Here is an 18,385-nt window from a genome sequence, read left to right as displayed (position 1 = left end):
TAATGTTTCACCTGAAGCTAGGTTTGGGGCATATTGTCCATCTCTGAGCTTTCTCTCTGATGTACTCATTCCTAATCCTGTCAGTCTTTGTCACTCTCAGTGCAAATTTATTATCTTTAACAGAGCAGCCATTGGTTCCACCTCCTCCCTTTTCATCAGCACTGTTACCCATGTACTTTGCCTGCTCTCACTACCATTTTCTAAACATTTTTTTCACTCTGTTCTTTACATACACTGTATTAAAGATGGCCATAGTCTCTGGGTCTGAAAACTGAAGCCAAAGCGGGGTGGCCTGCAGGAGGCGACTCCTGTGGTTGCCAAAAGACGTCTGGTTTTATAATTTATTTTGCTCTCTGACCTCAGTAATTATGCTCCAGATGACTTTACTGGTTTAGTCATGAGTTTCATGTCAAATAACATGAAGTTATTTTAGTAAATTTTGGTCATCTTTCCAAACAAAAAGGAGGATTATCCAGGGTTCGCTCACTCTAACACCCATCATCATTAAGATTTTAAACAGACTTCATCACAGGACCTAACTTATATATGTGTAACAATACGATGGTTTCACTGATCCTATGCTGTCTGCGCTTTTTTACTTCTCTCTTTTTTTTCTTTTTTTTTTTGGCCTGTCCCGTTTGGCTCTTTTGCCATCAGAATTGTTGTCTAAAGGCAAAGAAAGATGCCCAACGGATTTACTTTACCAAATTGACCATCCCAGCCTTGCCGTAATGGTCCATTTGATTCACCTTTTATTGTTTATTTTATTTTCACTTACTGAATACGGGACAGACTTCACTGGGGGAAAGAAGGGGAGAAAGAAAGAGGGAAAGAGAAACAGCTGAGAAGAGGGACGGGGGAGAAGGGCAAAAGACAAAAACCAACAGAATGAGCAGAAAAAAAAAAGAAAAAAAATGCATATATCAATCACCTGGATCACCTGCTGAGAAAGAAAAAAGAAAACAAGCAGAAGAGAACAAGAGTAATAGAATAAACAGCATCACAATGATATATGGGAATATGACAGTAAATACTAAATATTAAACATTATTGTGCAGCACATAAGATCAACAGAACACAGTGTGCTTTGAGGTAGGAGCCAAAAAGGGTGTAGTTTGTGGGTGTGATCACCCGTGTGTACACCTGTGAGCATGGACGCGCTTGTTTTTTTAAAAGGTTCCTTCATGTAATGATCTGCTAGAGGGTGTGGGGGGGCCACAGCCCCGTCCTCCAGGGCATGAAGCAGGTATGGAGGAGATCAAAACTCCAGACATCCAGAGGCCCCCAGAACACAAGAGACCAAGGAAGACCAACAGAGGGGCAGCCGCGCCACTGTCCCAGAAAGAGCTGAGGAGAGTCCCAGATGAGGGCTCACTCAGCAGCCGCGGAGCAGAAGCCAGGGGGAGTTGCAGTGACGCGCCCGTGAGCTCCGCCGGCAGCCAGCCGTGCCTGAGTGACCGAGCCCCAGGCCGAGATGTCGGGGGCACCCCACCTCTGAAGTGGCCCGAGCGAGCCCCAGGCTCCAGGCCCCGATAAGCGGCCGCCAAGGAGTGAGCCGGTGTGTACCTGGACGCCCATCCCCGGACACAAAGAACCACCAACGCACCGACACCTGAGGGAGTCCGCCACTGGCAGGGGAAGTGGTGGTAGGGGGAGATAGGCCTCCAAACCTTGGAGGGCCTGAGATGTCCCCAGAGAGGTGGCGCCTGACATCCAACCTGACATATAGACACAGAAATACAGGCACACACATATACAAACATCCATTCCCACCCTCATGCTCTCATATGCACTTACTCCACACTCAACCAACGTGGAGACAGACATAAAGAGACGCTGTACACACGATCACACTCCCCAAGCGTACTCTACAAACCGGGTCTAGGTACCCTTACCCCTGGAGGGGGAACTGCACCCAGACCCAGGTGGTGTTACCCTTTTCCCTGCGGTGGGGGGAGGCAGACCACCCCGACTCCGCAGCAGCAGGGAGGCCCCACACCCCAGACCGCAGTCGGACGGCCAACTCCTCCTCCTAGCCCCCCCGCTCCAGCAGGTCGCAGAGAACGGGGGTGAGAGAAGACTCCAAACCTCCCTCCACCCGCTCATTGTAGTGTTGATGCATGTGTGTTCTAAGGTGCATTTAAAACCCAGGAGGGCATGGAGCTACCTGCCAGAGAGCAGCAGGTAAGCGCATGGTCCCTCCTGCTAGCCCTCAATGTCTACGTGTATTTAACCTTGAGAGGTGGGCAACGACGCCAGGGGTGGGGTGTACACCCTGATGGTACTTTGGATTCCGTGTATCGTGCCCACCCCCAAGATCCTATATGTATGTGTAATGAGAGTGTGAGTAATGTGAATGTCTAAGTTGTGGGATAAAATTGAGGCAGAGGCAGCCAGAAGGGGACGGGGGGGTAGCCTCCTCTGCACCCTGGTGACATACCCCTACTCCAAGGTCCTGCATGTGTGGGTGGTTGTGGTGGAGCGGGAAGAGGGAGGCAGCTGGAGATGGGGAGGGAAGGAAGGGAGGGGCAGGTGACCCCTCCCTGGGGCCAGCTCCCCCGCTGACCCCAGTAGGCACCCCCATACTCCGCGACCCGCCAGGGAAAGGGGGCCCAGGCCCATCCAGACCGGGGCCCAGTGCAGCAGCGCCTCCCGGCCCCACAGAGCCCGGGACAGTCCACCCAACCCCACCACAGAGAAAACTGCACCCACCCCACCATCCACTCATCTTCCAGACTACATAAGACAATAAACACCCAGGCTGAGATCTTCCTCCACCTCTCCTGTATCTCCCCCTCCTGCAGAGAGAGCTCCCGAGGAGAGGAAAGCTCCTGCCAGATGTGACAATCTCCCCCACCAGTTGAAGAGCCCCCCAGGCGGCTCGACGCACCGGCGGCACCCTGCTCCAGGGGTGGGCCCCCATACACCCACCCGCCCACAACCCCGGCAACACACCAACCAGGACCCAAGCCCCCGAGGCCCGGCCCGGGCCCCAGCCCAGAGACGGAGTGCCCCCAGAACCTCACGCCCATCCCGGACCCACCCAGGGGCAGCCAGGCTACCAGGTCAGTAACCCACGTCCGTCAGCACAGACCCTCCCCTAGCCCCGCTGCACGCAGCCGCGAGGAAACAGTCACCTGAGAGCCAACAGAGCCCCTAACCGGACATGACCGCTACCCCGGGTTGAGCCCCCCAAGGAAGATGCCTCCGGGGAACCCCCCGACGCCCTAAGCCTGTCCCTACCCCCACACCAATCACAACAGTGAAGGCGGGACCAAACTATGACCCCCCACCCCCACTAGGTGATGGAGCTGATCAAAGGAGCCCAGAGCAATTGATCTGATGTGGTGGCAGAGGCTGTATCAAGACTAATGTAATCTAATAGATAATTTCTATATTGGTTAGAATTAAGATTATTTTTATTTTTCCAGTTCATGAGGACTGTTTTCTTGGCTATGCATAGGGCAGTGAAAACCATATGGGCGATATTCTTTTCTGAAGTGACATTATCTAAGCTGCCCAACAAACACACTAAGGGGGAAGTTGGAATGTTACATTTCAGACACTTCGATAAGTCTTCACATATCTCGCGCCAAAACTTCTGAACTGGTGGACAGAACCAAAGAGCGTGGATATAATTGTCCGGTGAATTGGTTTGGCAGTGTGAGCAGTTGTTGGTAGACGTAAAGCCCATCTTGAACATCCGATGACCTGTATAGTGCACTCTATGTAATATTTTGTATTGAATTAATTGAAGACTGGGATTTCTAATTAGATGAAAGGTTTTTAAGCAAATCTGAGACCAGAAGTTTAGGTCTAAGTTAACTGATAAATCCGCTTCCCATTTTGCAATAGGAAGTGATATTGATTCATCTGTTTTAGAAAGCATTCTGTATATTTTGGATAGTAATTTGGGGGTTTTAAGAGTAAGAAATTGAAACACACTTGGTGGGGTTTGTAGTTCAACTTGACCTGGTTTAAATTTCTTTTTTACTATGGATTTAATTTGTTGATATTCTAAAAATCTTTTCTTGTTGATTCCATATTGTGTAACTAGTCCGTCAAATGAGATAAATTCTGTTCCTTCTAGTATATGTTCTAAATATTTGATTCCTTTACCACTCCAATCTGAAAAGTTTATCATATTATTGTTTTGTAATATGTCAGGGTTGTTCCAGATAGGTGTACGTTTGCATGGGATTAATGAAGACGCCGTCAATTTTAGAAACTCCCACCATGCTGTCAGAGAAGAGCTGATGTTGATGCTTTTAAAGCATTCATGTCGTTGGATGTTTGAGCTGATAAATGGTAGGTCTGAGATCTCTAGATTATTGCAAAGTGCTTGTTCTACATCTAGCCAAGGTTCATCTAAGAGGGTATGTTTTAGCCATCCTGAGATAAACTGAAGCCTGTTGGCTAAGAAGTAGTGCTGAAAGTTAGGCAGTTCTAGTCCTCCTTTATCCTTGGTCTTTTGTAGTGTTTTTAAGCTTATACGTGGGGGTTTATTTTTCCAAAGGAATTTGGACATACATAAATCTAGAGATCTGAACCAATCTTGTGGCGGTTTAGTTGGGATCATTGAGAATAAATAATTTATTTTTGGTAAGACCATCATTTTTATAGCGGCAACCCTTCCCATGAGTGATATGGGTAGACATTTCCATCTAGCCAGATCATCTTCTACCTTCTTTAAAAGTGGGATATGGTTTAATTTAGTTAGATTTGACCCCACGGGATGAGATCTTGCGTGGAGCCCCAGATCGAGGGAGATTATCAGTGGTCTTGTATGTCTTCCATTTTCTGATGATTGCTCCCAGTTGATTTTTTCACACCAAGCTGCTTGCCTATTGTAGATTCACTCTTCCCAGTCTGGTGCAGGTCTATAATACTTTTCCTGGTGTCCTTCGACAGCTCTTTGGTCTTGGCCATGGCGGAGTTTGGAGTCTGACTGTTTGAGGCTGTGGACAGGTGTCTTTTATACAGATGATGAGTTCAAACAGGTGCCATTCATACAGGTAACGAGTGGGGGACAGAAAAGCTTCTTACAGAAGACATTACAGGTCTGTGAGAGCCAGAGATTTTCCTTGTTTGTGGTGACCAAATACTTATTTTCCACCCTAATTTACGAATAAATTCTTTACAAATCCTACCATGTGAATTCATGGATTTTTTTTCACATTCTGTCTCTCACAGTTGAAGTGTACCTCTGGTGCAAATTACTGACCTCTGTCATCATTTTAAGTGGGGGAACTTGCACAATCGGTGGCTGACTAAATACTTTTTTGCCCCACTGTACATTTTGTTATACTTGATATTATTCTGCTCTTGAGTCTCTTTTACACTGCTAGTTTTGTAGCTAATAAAACAGCACACACACACACCAAGAATTTCTGTTCAATCAATACATTTAATTTCACTTGTGCTCAAAATTCTCATACGTACTGGATTAAACATTTCAATCCATCCAAACTGAATTCAAGATAAATCAATATTTTACATTGGCCCCATTATTTGTAAATACTTATTTGTAGTTTTTAGGCCACCCTGGTTTCCCTTCAAAATAGATCTAGAAGCAGTTTAAGTCCACTCATCCATTTTTAATTGCTGATCCTATCTGGGCTTAACAGTTCATCAGGGAAGACAGAACTATTTATACTTTCACATCCAGGCATCCAATTTACATACAAGTTTGTGTTTTTGGACTGTGGGAAGAAGCCAATGGAACCCCTGCAGGCTCAGGAATAACATGCAAGCTCCACACAAAAACCAACAGTTAACAAGGAGGTTTGAACCAGGAGCTTTCACTGCACCATTGTCCTCCAAGCGACGTTTGTGTGCATCAGTTCAAGTCAATGTGGAGTTAGATTCAGTCATTCTTGTGGATCTCTTTCTTCTCATTGTCTTCATTAAAATGCAGTTATATTCACGATTAGGTAAGTCCTTAACAATCTTCACTGCGACTCCACAAAGAAAGACACTTTGCAAAGTGTATCTGAAAAGAAAAGAGAGAAAGATAATTCGTTTAATAAATAACAGTCACTTCTAGATCCATCAGAGCACTGGTCTCTGGCCAATGTGTACTCAATTATTAAAAGTGAAATTATATCAAGTTAAATTTTGCTACTTGAGCTGAATTTTAAAAGTGTTATGAATACTGGCCATAAAGGTAGGTCCCTTTATGATTGATTATACGTGACAGAAAAAGAATATTTAAAGACGCCCTGTAGTGTAACGGGAAAAAAGTTTAAGTTTAAAGCCGTGATATAATATTTCCCGAATTATGTTTTTACAGTTGTTTTCTAATCTATTGTTTTCAAATCTTTACATGACTTTAGATATATGCTAGACGACAGTCTGTCAGTACTTGTGTTGTTCTGGATTTAAGTACATTTATAAACATCTTCAGCTTCTTTCTATGTTGAAAGAACTAGTCCATTATACAGCATTAATTACAGATGTGAACTGAATGGTATAGTGAAGTACAGGTCATATAATCTAAGGAGCTTAGAAAGAAAAGTTAAGTTTCTTGAAGACGTTTCACCTCTCATCCGAGAAGCTTCTTCAGTTCTAAGGGTCAAATGGTGGAGAGTCCCAGATTTAAACCCAGTGGGAGTATCCCCCCAAAGAGGGGCAAAGCAACTTAAAGAAGTCCAGACGCTTTTCTTTCCAAGCTACTTAGACTACAATGAAGTGGATAACTGAGAACCTTCACAGACATACTAGTCATATACATTTTACCTGTGATGTGGTCCTCAGCACTGGGAGACTCCAATGAGTTCCACCTTTGGGGAGCAGATTCCAGAAGAGAGAGGTCATCTGCTCTCAGTGTTTGAAGCAGAGTTTTCCTCCTCAGGAATCTGAACACAAGAGTTGAGGGGAAAAAAATACCAGTATATAACATAAACATCCAAAACTGAAGAGAGAAAAGGATACTGTTGCCGATAGTGACGCTCAGCATCCTGAAGCCACTCGAGCATGTCAGCAACCGACGGGGTGGTGGTTGATCCCTCAGTTACTGCAAGCAGATCTAAACTGTGTGCGTTCTGCTCGTACAGATGAAGGATTGAAGCAACCTGGTTACTGATAGCATCCCTCGCAGACTGGAGGGAAGACCTGAAAGAAAGAGGAAAGGAAAGAAGGGAGGGTGAGATAAAAATTATAGTATAATATATACTTTAAGCATACTCTGAGCAGCTTCTGCAAACTGGTACTAATAAGGTTCTTCTCCAAAGATCCATTTACTTACTAAAAAAATAAACTGATCTTTATTACTAAAAAGGATGTAGCTGTACTCCTGTCCGATCAAACATACATAGTTGGATGTGAATACCAATAACGCAGCATCCTCATCAGATATAATAGCCGATTTACTCACATCTTCTCGTTGAGTTTTCCCAGCACTATATCCGTTGCTTCAAGGAGCTTAAAGCGGAGTCTCTCCTCCAGGTCAGGAAAACCTCTGAGCGGTGTGTTGGAGATCTGCACGTTGGACAGTGCTCTCGACTGCTCCGCCAAATTCCCGAGAGACACCATCAGAGGGCTGCACTCGGCTAAAACACTCTTCCATACTTTTTGGTTGCTTTCAAGTGTCGCGAAGCTTTTCCTCAGAGCCTGATGAAGCGTAGCTACCGCAAGCGTGGACATTTCAGCAAACGATTTCAGTACTTAGGTGTTCAAAGGGAAAAACACGAAATACATTAAGTCAGCTTTATGTCTTATTTTCCATGAAGGCGACTTTATGAAAAATGACTTTTAAATGATTCTTCCCGCAGCTACAGAACATCACATTTCTACCATGTTGCCTGAACCACTTCCGTTCTCTTGATGTAAACACTGACGTTTGGCGCTACGATAGGCTGAAAACAAAGTTGTTGCGACGCATGGCACATGCGCGTCCTAATTGGCTGATCTGGTGTGTTGGCCCCTCCCCGCGCGAAGATTTGAAAACGGCTTTGTGAAGGAAGGAAGGCGAGTCTCGAGGACGAACAGGAAAAACACATTTAGGTAATGATATATACTTTAAAAAATTTATGTAAATACATCTCGGGACAGTTATTTAAAAGACCATAACACATATTGGTAGATGTAAACACAGCTGTCGAAAATAAGGTCAGAAAATAAGCGTTAACTCAGCTAAAGCTACTTGCTAACGTTAGCTTCACCAACAGTTAGCCGCATGTAGGCTGATTTTTTGTTTTTGCATTCTTTTGTTCCCGATTAAGGCCACAATGTTAACATTTCATGGTGTCTATGGGGTGTTAATATACCACACTATACTGCACTACACTGTACTGTACTAGGGTATATTGTAATTACTAATATACTCCGTGTCCGTCAGAAATGGCTCCCAGGAAAAGGACCACCAAACAACGCAAGAATAACCCCAAGACGGCAAAACTGGAAGCTTTTATGGAGGATTTTGACAGCGAGGGTGATTATTATTACTATTTTTTTTTAACTCACCATAGAAATGCTACAGAAATACTCCCTGTTCTTTTTTCGGTTGCTCACTTTAGGAGTCGCCACAGGAGAACATTTTCTTCCAGCTCACTATATCCTTAGCATCCTCCTCTGTCTTACCAACCCTCTGAGCGTCCTCCTTCACTGCATCCATGAACCTTTTCTACTTTTCCTCCAGCTTTGGAGCTCAATATTCAACATAATTTGTCCAGTATTTCCACTGTCCCCCCTTTGCACATGTTTATGACATCTGAGCCCTGCCTCTCTAACTTTGTCTCCAAACCACTCAACTTCAACCATCCTTCACATGTACTAATTTCTAATCTGTCCTTTTTGGTCACTACCAATGGAAATCTTGCCTTCACTCTTGCTGCTAACCTACTGCTACAAATCACCACTGATGCTAACATCCATCCACCCCACCCTGACACTGTATAACTTAAGCTGAAGTGACAATGTATAACTGAAGCGGAACTCAACATTTGTGTTTCTGCAGTGAAGACTAGAGTTGGACAGGTGAAAGAGAAGATAAACCAGCTGTTGAAAGATGTTGACAACAGCTACAACATGGCAATAATTAAGCTCCCCAAGGCTGTCAGACAAATGAACTGGTTGGAGCATTGGAGTAAGTATACATAGATTATTGACTAACAAATCCCAAATCTATAAAGAAGAAATGCTCTTGAGCCACAGAGACTTTTACAGCATTCTGCTTCCTATTTTTAAAAAAGCTAATGGTACATTTTCAAAAATCTGTGCATTTGATCTTGGATGAATTTCATTTTTAAACAGCATTAAATAAAGAATATTTACATCTCTGCAGAGTCTGAGAAACCACAAACACCAGAACTCGATAATGCAAAGGTCAGTTGATTAGCCTTCTCAAATTATACTTAATATACGTTAAGTATATATAAGTTTCATGCTTGTGCAAGGATGCTCTGTTCTGCATAAACACTCAGTTATATTTGCTTTTATAGAGAAAAGAGGAAGCTGCACTCGTGGAAAGTGTTGTGGCTAAGGATCATACATCTCTTCTAAAAACAATTGAGAAAAGTGAGTTAAAAGTAGTTTATACATTTCCCTTGAAACAAGAAAACCATTTCCCTTTAGCCAATGCAATTTGTTTTGTCCAATCCACAGCATTAAAGATGAAAGGTGGGGCTACATTGAGCTCTGAGGATGAAAACGTCCCAAGCACAACAAAAAAGGTAATGACTGCTTTTCATACAGTCATACATGAGAGCAACTACATACAGCTGTTGTTATGCAGGATCCTCTGTTTGCTTCTTTTGTGGTGTTTTAAATGCTTGTTTATAATTTAGGGGAGAACTACCAGAAAGCCCCCGACTAAAACAAAGAGGGCAAAGGCGCTGTCGATCAGCAAGCAGAGCTCCACCATCAGACGGTAAGCTCTTTTACTTTTTGTATTGTTCTTTTTCTTTCTTTCTTTTCTTCTTCTTTCCTCCCGTGCTAAAAACTTTTGGAAGCAAGTTTGGTGGCTAACAAATGTGATGCTAACACATTGTCATTGTTTGGATTCAGATCAAACAGGAACCCCCTGATTACTCCTGCCAGAAGCTTGCTGGATTCTTCTGTGATGATGGGACCCACTCCTCTTATTACCCCCCGCTTTGACCCAAGGTACACCTTAGAATTATACTGTGTCACTCTAAAGATGGTGTTTGTGTCAATGGCAATTAGTGTTCTAGTTGATTGAGAGGGGAGAAAACGTATTTATAAAACAGTTAAAAAAAGGATTCAAAATTGAGCACAGATGAAGACGGGTCAGATTTATATTGTGCATAAGATACTAGACTCACATACTGGTCAGGTTAGTTTGCTGTGTGTGGATAACATTAGCAGTGCACCAGTCGTCCTCACAGGTTGACATCTACACCTGTGCTGAATGTGGTTATTCAGTGCAGCTCACTGAAGACTTCTGCATTGTTATGTCTTTATATTCAGTGATTTATTACTGAGACATAGTACTGAGATATTTTTACTAGCACAAATTCATTTACAGTTCATGCTGAATAGATAGTGATTCTGTGAAAACATGGGCAAACAGACAAACAAATGCTCAAAGTATTGTATTAAAGCTCAGGCTTCTCGTTAAAGCAAAATCTTTGCTCTCATAGAGCTGTAAGTGGATCTAGTGTCTTTGAGTGTTAGAAAGTGTGTGGGGACTGGAGACTTGCTGTAATCTGGCAGCCCCTGCTATTTACTCTGTAATGTTGACATTTCCTACAAAGAAGGCTTCATATTACTCACTACACCTCAGGCTTCCCAAGACCCCCGCAGTGAGAGTTCCCCGCCACAAGGAGAGGGTCTATAGCATTTCAGTCAACGGCTCTCCCATTGCAGCAGGAAATGAGGATATTGTCATCAATGTTCCCGTTGGGAATGGAGAGGTGAGTGCACATTTAGTCAGGCTCAGAGCTTCAGGTACTATTGATCAGTCAGTTGTTTAAGAAATGATTTTAACAAGGCAGCAGAGGAAACGATATTTACTGAAGAAATTTAGATGTCTATTTTCAGGAAGATAAAACATTGAATACTTTGTTATATATGGTTTATTGAAAATGAGCTTAAAGATGCATTAAATCGGCCTTCAAGTCTTCTGCTTTCATGTTGATTTTATACTGTGTTTATGTTGATGACTGTTTAGTTACATTTGATGACTTCATGGCTTTTGAGTAATTAATTGTCTAACAAAACTCTTGATTAGAAGGCTAATTCTGAAAAACGAAATCACTAACACAAGTGTCCTTAACATATTGATCCAGAGCATTCACCTGCTGGCCAGTCAGATGGACTCAGTAGATCTGTCACTGCTGGACGAAACCGCCATGAGGAGCATTCGGCAGCTGCAGGTAAAAATTCCAGCAGGACAGCGTTACTTGCAGTTTCATCAGCTTTTCATCACTGTTTTGTTGCAGCTTTAGCCAAATTTTGATGTGAAATATTTGCATATGCTTTGATTCTCATCATTTCTTTTTATTTTTCCCAACAGAATCGACTCACAACATTGTGTGGGACATCAGAGTGACCAAACAGTCTGCCACGGACGTGTACTATACTTTTTTCTTTTTTTTTAAAAACAAGTTTTATCTCTATTATAAAGCTTTCATCATTCTACAATGTGGCATGTTTTTTTTCTTCTTCTTTTTTTTGCCTTTATACAGTTTATACTTTAACTAATACTTTAGGATACAGTGTAAGGTTAATATTTGTTGCGCTGGACACTGTTTTCTTGAGATCCTTCACATTCACTGGAATTAATCTAGGAGTTAAACTGTTCATTTCATTGTATTTACATTCTCCTAAATTATCTCTTTACTTAAAAAAATTTAATTTTATGTAGTTTCAGATGCTTTTTTGTTGCAGGGGAAATTGGATAGATTTTAGTGCTATTCCAGTCTTTTATTCCTGGCCAGTCTGGATTTAATGGATCTTAATAGGACTTGCATGATAATATCCAACAGAAACATGCAGTATGTGCTTATCAGATACAACTTTCTCTTTATTCTTTTTTTTTTTTTTTTTTAAAAAAGTACATTTTCTGATATTATTTGTGTGGTTTGTCATTGCTGCAATAAACCCCCTCCATGTTTCTATCACTAACCTTGTAGTTACATCAATAGTTAAAATGTATACGTCGTGTACATCGTGCACTCTGTCTTCATAACTGTGTGATGTGGCTATTTTCTGGTTTATTGGGGTTTTGTATTCTTAAATATAGCAGATGGCATGTTTGATTTTTATTTTAATTATGCCATAATGTGGAAATTCGTTTTTTCTTTCTTTCAGTGGACAGATTTTTTTTTAAGTTGTATCTGTGCATAGTGACCAGTAGGTGGCAGCATTTCACCACAGAAATATTTGTCAGGCACCTGAACAGCCTCTGCTTTTTTTTTTTTTTTTTTTTTTTTATTGTTAAAGGAAAAAAAAGATTTCTGTATCTGATCAAACTTTTTTAACTGCTTGTTATTTACTGGTAGCAAATTTTTATATGTTTGTTGATTTTTATTTTATAATCTGTAAAGTTATAGGTGTCTGTATTCTCTCTTGTATTAGATTACACTGTCAAGCATGATTTATACTGGTGATATTTATTTTACATCTTTGTTTTCCAGTTGTGAGGCTGCAGCGTTGTTTTCAAACCTCACCACAACTTTTTATCTGTAAGCTACCGCACTCTTTTTGCTTATGTAAGAAGTTCCTCTTGCCCTTTCCCGACTTTGTTTACACAAAGGGATATTAGTCAGTCACGTGATTGCTCTTGGCAGGAAGTGAAAGCCTTTCCTGCTCTTGGCACAGGAACCTGCACTCTGACCTTCGGGGACATCATAACGCTGCCAATTAGAAGCTTGTTAAGCTTCGTTAGGCCTGATGAGCTCATTAGGGTTTCCACCTGGGATGGTGAACTGGGTCAGGCCGGGCCTCACCTTGGGCCCAGGTAGACAAGCATAACTCTTTGCTGCTCGTGGTGGATTCTCATGCATCATATGCTACCAAGGCACAGCATGGGAACTTTGTGCCCCCCAACTGAAATCGGGCCGGGTCTCTTCCATCTGTATCCATCTTATGTACTTTATCATCTCCTGTCTCTTGCCGTGCAAACTGTGCTGCAAAGGTAAAACCAAACTCTGCATCAGTGAAAACGACAGATGTTGTGGTCAACGGTGCATGCAGTTCAGCTCCCTCGTTAGCAGTGGGCCAAGGCCTCGCGCACCTGCTCTATATATCATAGAATTTTCCTTGTTTTGCCTCTGAATGGATTGGATCCTTTTTTTATTCTCTAGGTGAGTAGAAAATTGCCATTTTGCATGGATGGCTTGCTTTTCAGTAAGCATGCAGGCTGTGGCGCAGTGACAGGTGCGGTATGGATGGGGCGGATTTTGAGGTCACAGAGCAACACTACTACATAAATCATCCACTGAAATGTTCAGGTTGAGGGATTGGAACCTGAGATAGTGGGAAGGGAAGAGTGAGTGCAAAGATGCTTCAACATAACAAGCAACTCTGCATTAATGCTCAGTCTGTGGAAGTCTAGATTCACCTGCCTTTTACTTCCAAAGAAAGGTACTTAAGAATTTAAAGCAGGCCCATCATATTTATCCTTAGTTTCTGTCATATATACATATATATATTTACTTATACTTTAACAATGGTGGATGCATATACATGTTCAAGCGCATCTTCAAATAATAAAAAGAATCCCTTCTTTCAGGCTATCTGAGGCTGCTTTAGAAGCTTGATTTTGGATGTCTGTATGATGTCAAAGACAGCAGATATTCCCAATCTGGTCACCACAGAGGCCTTTTCAATTAACTCCTCCAGTCAGAAGAAAGTTGGCTGAAGGCAGAGGTGCTAAAACCGATTGTTTTAGACAATAGATTAACTGAAGGCCCAGTAAATGAAGATTATTTTGACCTTTTAATCATCCAAAGCTACTCTGCAGAGCCCATGCACTGAAAATACTCATCTTGAAATGAACAGACCACATCCTGTTAAAGTAACATTTGTGCAAATTTCATATGGAAAATCTTTTTCTTTTGTGAAAGACAAAGCTTCAAATAATTTTAATATTCATAATTATAATTTATATTAAAATTGTAATTTAATTGTAATATTTATAATTTTAATAATTTTTAATATTTAATATTACTGCATAAATAACTGACTGTATACAGAAGATAAAAAAAACCCCATCTTTTGTTTTAAGTTGCTTAAATCTGCATTTCCATCTTCTCATTATGGTTCCATTTACAGCAAAAGGAGGAGAAAACACTGGATGCTTTACAGTGAACTACTCTGCGACTGACATACTGTATGAGTGTAGAGGTGGTGGAGGCAGCATCAAAAGTAAAATGAATATTGGCCTTATATGCTATACTGCTAGAAGTATTCACTCACCCATCCAAATCACTGAATTTAGGTGTTTCAATCACTTCCATGGTCACAGGTGCATAAAATCAAGTACAGAAGCGTGCTGCTTCTACAAACATTTGTGAAAGAATGGGTTGCTCTCAGGAGCTCACTAAATTCCAGAGTGGTCCTTTTATGAGACACCACCTGTGCAACAAGTCCATTCCTGAAATTTCCTCACTGCTGAATATTCCACAGTCAGCTGCTAGTGGTATTATAATAAAGTGGAAACAATTGGTAATGACAGCAAGTCAACCACAACGTGGTAGGCCACGTAAAAGCGGGGTCAGCAGATGTTGAGGCGCATAGTACACACAGGTCGCTAATTTATATAGCATGGGGTTGTTTTTCAGGAGTTGGCCTCTTAGTTCCAGTGAAAGGAATTCTTAATGCTTCAGCATAACAAGAGACTGGACAATTTGATGTTCCCAACTTTGTGAGAACAGTTTGGGGATGGCTCCTTCTCACCAGTGCACAAAGCAAGGCCCATAAAGACATGGATAAGTGAGTCTGGTGTGGAAGAACTTGACTGATCTGCACAGAGTCCTGACCTCAACCTGATAGAACATCTTTTGGGATGAATTAGAGCTGTGACTGCAAGCCAGGCTTTCATCACTGTCATCATCAGTGTCTGACCTCACAAATATGCTCCTAAAATTTCCATAAACACACTCCTAAACCTCAGGGAAAGCCATCCCAGAGAGTTGAACCTGCTATAGCTGCAAACGGTGGGCTGACATCGCATTAAACCCTATGGACTAAGAATGGGATGCCACTGAAGGCAATGTGAAGGCAGACAAGCAAGTGCTTTTTGCAGTACAGTGTATTTGTTGGGTCCATGGTGTAATGCTGTGTAAATTAGCCAGCTGTTTAATAACACATACACATCGTGCTGGCTTAATGTTCCACAAGATGTTTTTACCTCTCTCTTTGTCCTGTAGTTCCTCTTAAAACCCCATCCCCCACCAATCCAGCATTGAAAGCTTAACCTCACCCACCTAACCTCCCCTTTCCCTTTCTCATTTTGCATTCCCAAAATCCGTTATCGTTAAAATGTGCCTGACACATGGATGTGGCATATTCCTCAACAAAGCTGTTTCCTCCCCAAACCGCTGCAGCCGTTCGTTAATTGAGCCCCCAGACCTGGGGAAACTGCCAAACTCCCCGCCAAGACGAATGAACCTGGCAGAACCATGTTCTCCCAGCAAAATTAATTCTCTGGTGCGTCGAGACCTCCTGTAAATCCCATCCGTCAAGCGCTCTGCTAATCGATTTATTCACATGCCCACACCTCCGTCTGCCGCGGTCTTTTATACTGAGCCAGCCAGGGGTCGAGACTCATCTTTTGTTAAGTTGGTTTGTCAGCACAAACCAGAAAAAGTGTCGCTGAATGCTTTGTTATGTCTGCTTCGGTGATGGAGAGTTACGAGGACACAAGCTGATGGTAAAGTGGCAGACGGGAGGAAGAGGTAAATGGGACTTAACAGCCCCCACATGATGCATTCTGGGCATGCGTTCATCTGGTGGCCAGCAGGGTCCTGATGGCATTTTGATGGGCGGCCTCTCCGTCACTCAGGCACCTGCAACGATGGGCAGGGTGGAGAGGAACATCTGCTGCCAAAAAAAAAAAGGAAAAAATTCCTGTGGAAAGAAAATAACAGGATACCCTGAGGAGAGGTGGGAAGTTAATGCTGTTTGCTGATTGCACAGAGACAAACTTTTGCTTGAGAAGCCTCTTGATGGCTTTGAAATTCAGATATCTATTTGCACTAAATACAAAAACAAGACCTAAGTATTAAACCCATTCTGCCATTTAGAGATAGAAAACATTTTTACCTGTATAGTTGTCAAGTGCTTTCTCGTGCTAGAGTGTCAGATACTGCTGTTCTGGTATTGCAGAGGTGTGCTTTGGCATGGATTTCCTGGCACACTAGTAGTGGCATTATTGGACAGTGACTGTGCTATTTAACTCATCAGTGCCAGCTCCAACTCTAACCCCAACTCTACGCAATCAGAATATCACATTTTTCCTTCATTGTTTTCTTTTTCATTTTATCAAATGATTTGTTTTTGACCAGGAAAACCACATGTAGTTTTTCATAGGGAATTTAAAAGTAGAATGGGAGGCCGAGCCTTCAGTTTTCAGGCCCTTCGTCTGCGGAATCAGCTCCCAGTTTGCAACTGAGACACGGACACTTTCTCTACTTTAAGATTAGGCTTAAAACTTTCCCTTTTGTTAAATAAATCTTGTGGTTGCAATAGGTCTGGGCTGATAGGGGATTCCCATGATGTACTGAGTGTTTCTCTCTATTAAAAGGGAGCTTTTCCGCCAACTGCTTGCCCAAAGTTGCTCATATGATTGTTGGGTTTTCTTTGCGTTATTGTAGGTCTTTGCCTTAGAATATAAAGTGCCTTGAGGTGACTGCTGCTGTGACTGTTTTCTTCAGTACAAAACAGGGTTCTCACCTGTAACCCGCAGGAGGTTAAAGAGTGGCATTTAAAGATTGTTGGGGTGCCAATAAATTAAACCACAAGTTTGTAAGAGATTGTAATTTGATCAAGCTTTATTTTGCACTTTTCAAGCTTTGTTTTCAGTCACTTTTTAATTTCACATTTCCTAGTTGGTTAGGTTTAGACATAAAACTAGTTAGTAACATTGAGCAAAAGATCATGTATTAGGGTGATAATCATGCTTTTGAAAAATGACACTTAAATGGTGCCAATGGGTTCATTACAAATGTCCATATTTGAAAAGGTGAGAGCGTGACCTGTATCTTTTTTTGTAATAGATCAGTTGGGACAGTCAGCAAAGCCACAGGACAGCTTGTATTTATATGTAAAATGTCAGAAGGGCAGTCGTTGAATCCCTGGCAATGATTTCAAGTATTAGAGCTGAAAACAGATCAAAACAATTGAACCGTGGCCTCTGGAACCATGTGAAATTTCACTTTGAGGTCCTGTAGGAGTGGTTTTCACCATAATTTTATGTCACAGTAGAGCAGCTCTGTAAGCAGTTCAGAATCAGAATCAGAATCAGAATCGTGTTTATTGGCCAAGTATATGTGCAGACACATACAGGGAATTTGGTTCCGGTAGATGGTGGCTCTCAAGCACAGCAATGTAAATCTCACACACACACACACACACACACACACACACACACACACACACACACACATACACACACACACACACACACACACACACACACACACACACACACACACACACACACACACACACACACAAGTGTCTATATATACACATTACACATACATACACAAAGCTATGTAAACCAACTATAAATAACGAATCTAAACGTATATACATAAAATACAGAAATGAAATGAGGTGGAATGAATACTACAAAATGTACATAAGGTGCAGTTGCAGTCTGGCAGTGGGAGCAGTGTGACAGGTCAACTGTTAAGAAGGGAGATGGCGAGGGGAAAGAAACTGTTCCTGTGTCGGGTGGTCCTGGTCTGCAGGCTTCTGTACCGTCTGCCAGAGGGCAGCAGATCAAAAAGTCTGTGTGCAGGGTGTGAGGGGTCTGCGATGATTTTCCCTGCCCGTTTCCTGGTTCTTGAGAGGTACAGATCCTGGATGGAGGGCAGGGGGGTGCCGATGATCCTTTCTGCTGCCCGTACAGTCCGCTGCAGTCTGCTCCTGTCCTGTTTAGTGGCTGCTCCATACCAGACTGTGATGGAGGAGCACAGGACAGACTCAATGACCGCAGTGTAGAACTGGATCAGCAGCTCCTGTGGAAGACTGTACTTCCCCAGTTGTCTCAGGAAGTACATCCTCTGCTGGGTCTTTTTGAGGATGGAGTTGATGTTGGTCTCCCACTTCAGGTCCTGGGAGATGGTTGTACCCAGGAACTTGAAGGTCTTCAGTTAACATGTTTGTTGAAGTCATATAATAGCAATCACTGTCTACGCCATAAAAGCAAGTGAAATATCCGATATTTTCACTTAAAGTATGAAAACTGAAC

The 18,385-nt window shown here is 42.4% G+C and overlaps 2 protein-coding genes across 2 annotated transcripts; one reads left to right on the top strand and one right to left on the bottom strand.

The window, feature by feature from the left end:
* Positions 1 to 5,376: 5,376 nt before the first annotated feature.
* Positions 5,377 to 7,817, bottom strand: airim (AFG2 interacting ribosome maturation factor). Its single transcript, XM_080863438.1, has 4 exons — positions 7,376 to 7,817; positions 6,934 to 7,113; positions 6,739 to 6,857; positions 5,377 to 5,992 (listed from the first exon to the last, which is right to left on the bottom strand). Exons 1-4 carry the CDS (start codon positions 7,642 to 7,644, stop codon positions 5,952 to 5,954), a joined length of 609 nt encoding a protein of 202 aa, XP_080719564.1. The 5' UTR covers positions 7,645 to 7,817; the 3' UTR covers positions 5,377 to 5,951.
* Positions 7,818 to 7,904: 87 nt separating this feature from the next.
* On the top strand, positions 7,905 to 13,700 carry cdca8 (cell division cycle associated 8). The gene is made up of 11 exons (XM_080863436.1): positions 7,905 to 8,004; positions 8,339 to 8,431; positions 8,957 to 9,085; positions 9,284 to 9,324; positions 9,441 to 9,516; positions 9,604 to 9,671; positions 9,786 to 9,868; positions 10,006 to 10,104; positions 10,745 to 10,874; positions 11,250 to 11,336; positions 11,477 to 13,700. Exons 2-11 carry the CDS (start codon positions 8,341 to 8,343, stop codon positions 11,510 to 11,512), a joined length of 840 nt encoding a protein of 279 aa, XP_080719562.1. The 5' UTR covers positions 7,905 to 8,004; positions 8,339 to 8,340; the 3' UTR covers positions 11,513 to 13,700.
* Positions 13,701 to 18,385: the final 4,685 nt, after the last annotated feature.

The sequence above is a fragment of the Rhamphochromis sp. 'chilingali' genome (assembly GCF_963969265.1).
Source record: "Rhamphochromis sp. 'chilingali' genome assembly, chromosome: 17".
Classification (NCBI taxonomy): Eukaryota; Metazoa; Chordata; class Actinopteri; order Cichliformes; family Cichlidae; genus Rhamphochromis; species Rhamphochromis sp. 'chilingali'.
This window is presented reverse-complemented; position numbering and strand designations above follow the sequence as displayed.

Coding starts and splice junctions, on each gene's coding strand:
- airim (XM_080863438.1), bottom strand. CDS start 7,644: ATGTCCACGCTTGCGGTAGCTACGCTTCATCAGGCTCTGAGGAAAAGC. Junction 7,114..7,375: donor GGAAAACTCAACGAGAAGAT/GTGAGTAAATCG, acceptor TCTTTCTTTCAG/GTCTTCCCTCCAGTCTGCGA. Junction 6,858..6,933: donor GAGCGTCACTATCGGCAACA/GTATCCTTTTCT, acceptor TCTTGTGTTCAG/ATTCCTGAGGAGGAAAACTC.
- cdca8 (XM_080863436.1), top strand. CDS start 8,341: ATGGCTCCCAGGAAAAGGACCACCAAACAACGCAAGAATAACCCCAAG. Junction 9,086..9,283: donor GAACTGGTTGGAGCATTGGA/GTAAGTATACAT, acceptor ACATCTCTGCAG/AGTCTGAGAAACCACAAACA. Junction 9,869..10,005: donor CAGAGCTCCACCATCAGACG/GTAAGCTCTTTT, acceptor GTTTGGATTCAG/ATCAAACAGGAACCCCCTGA.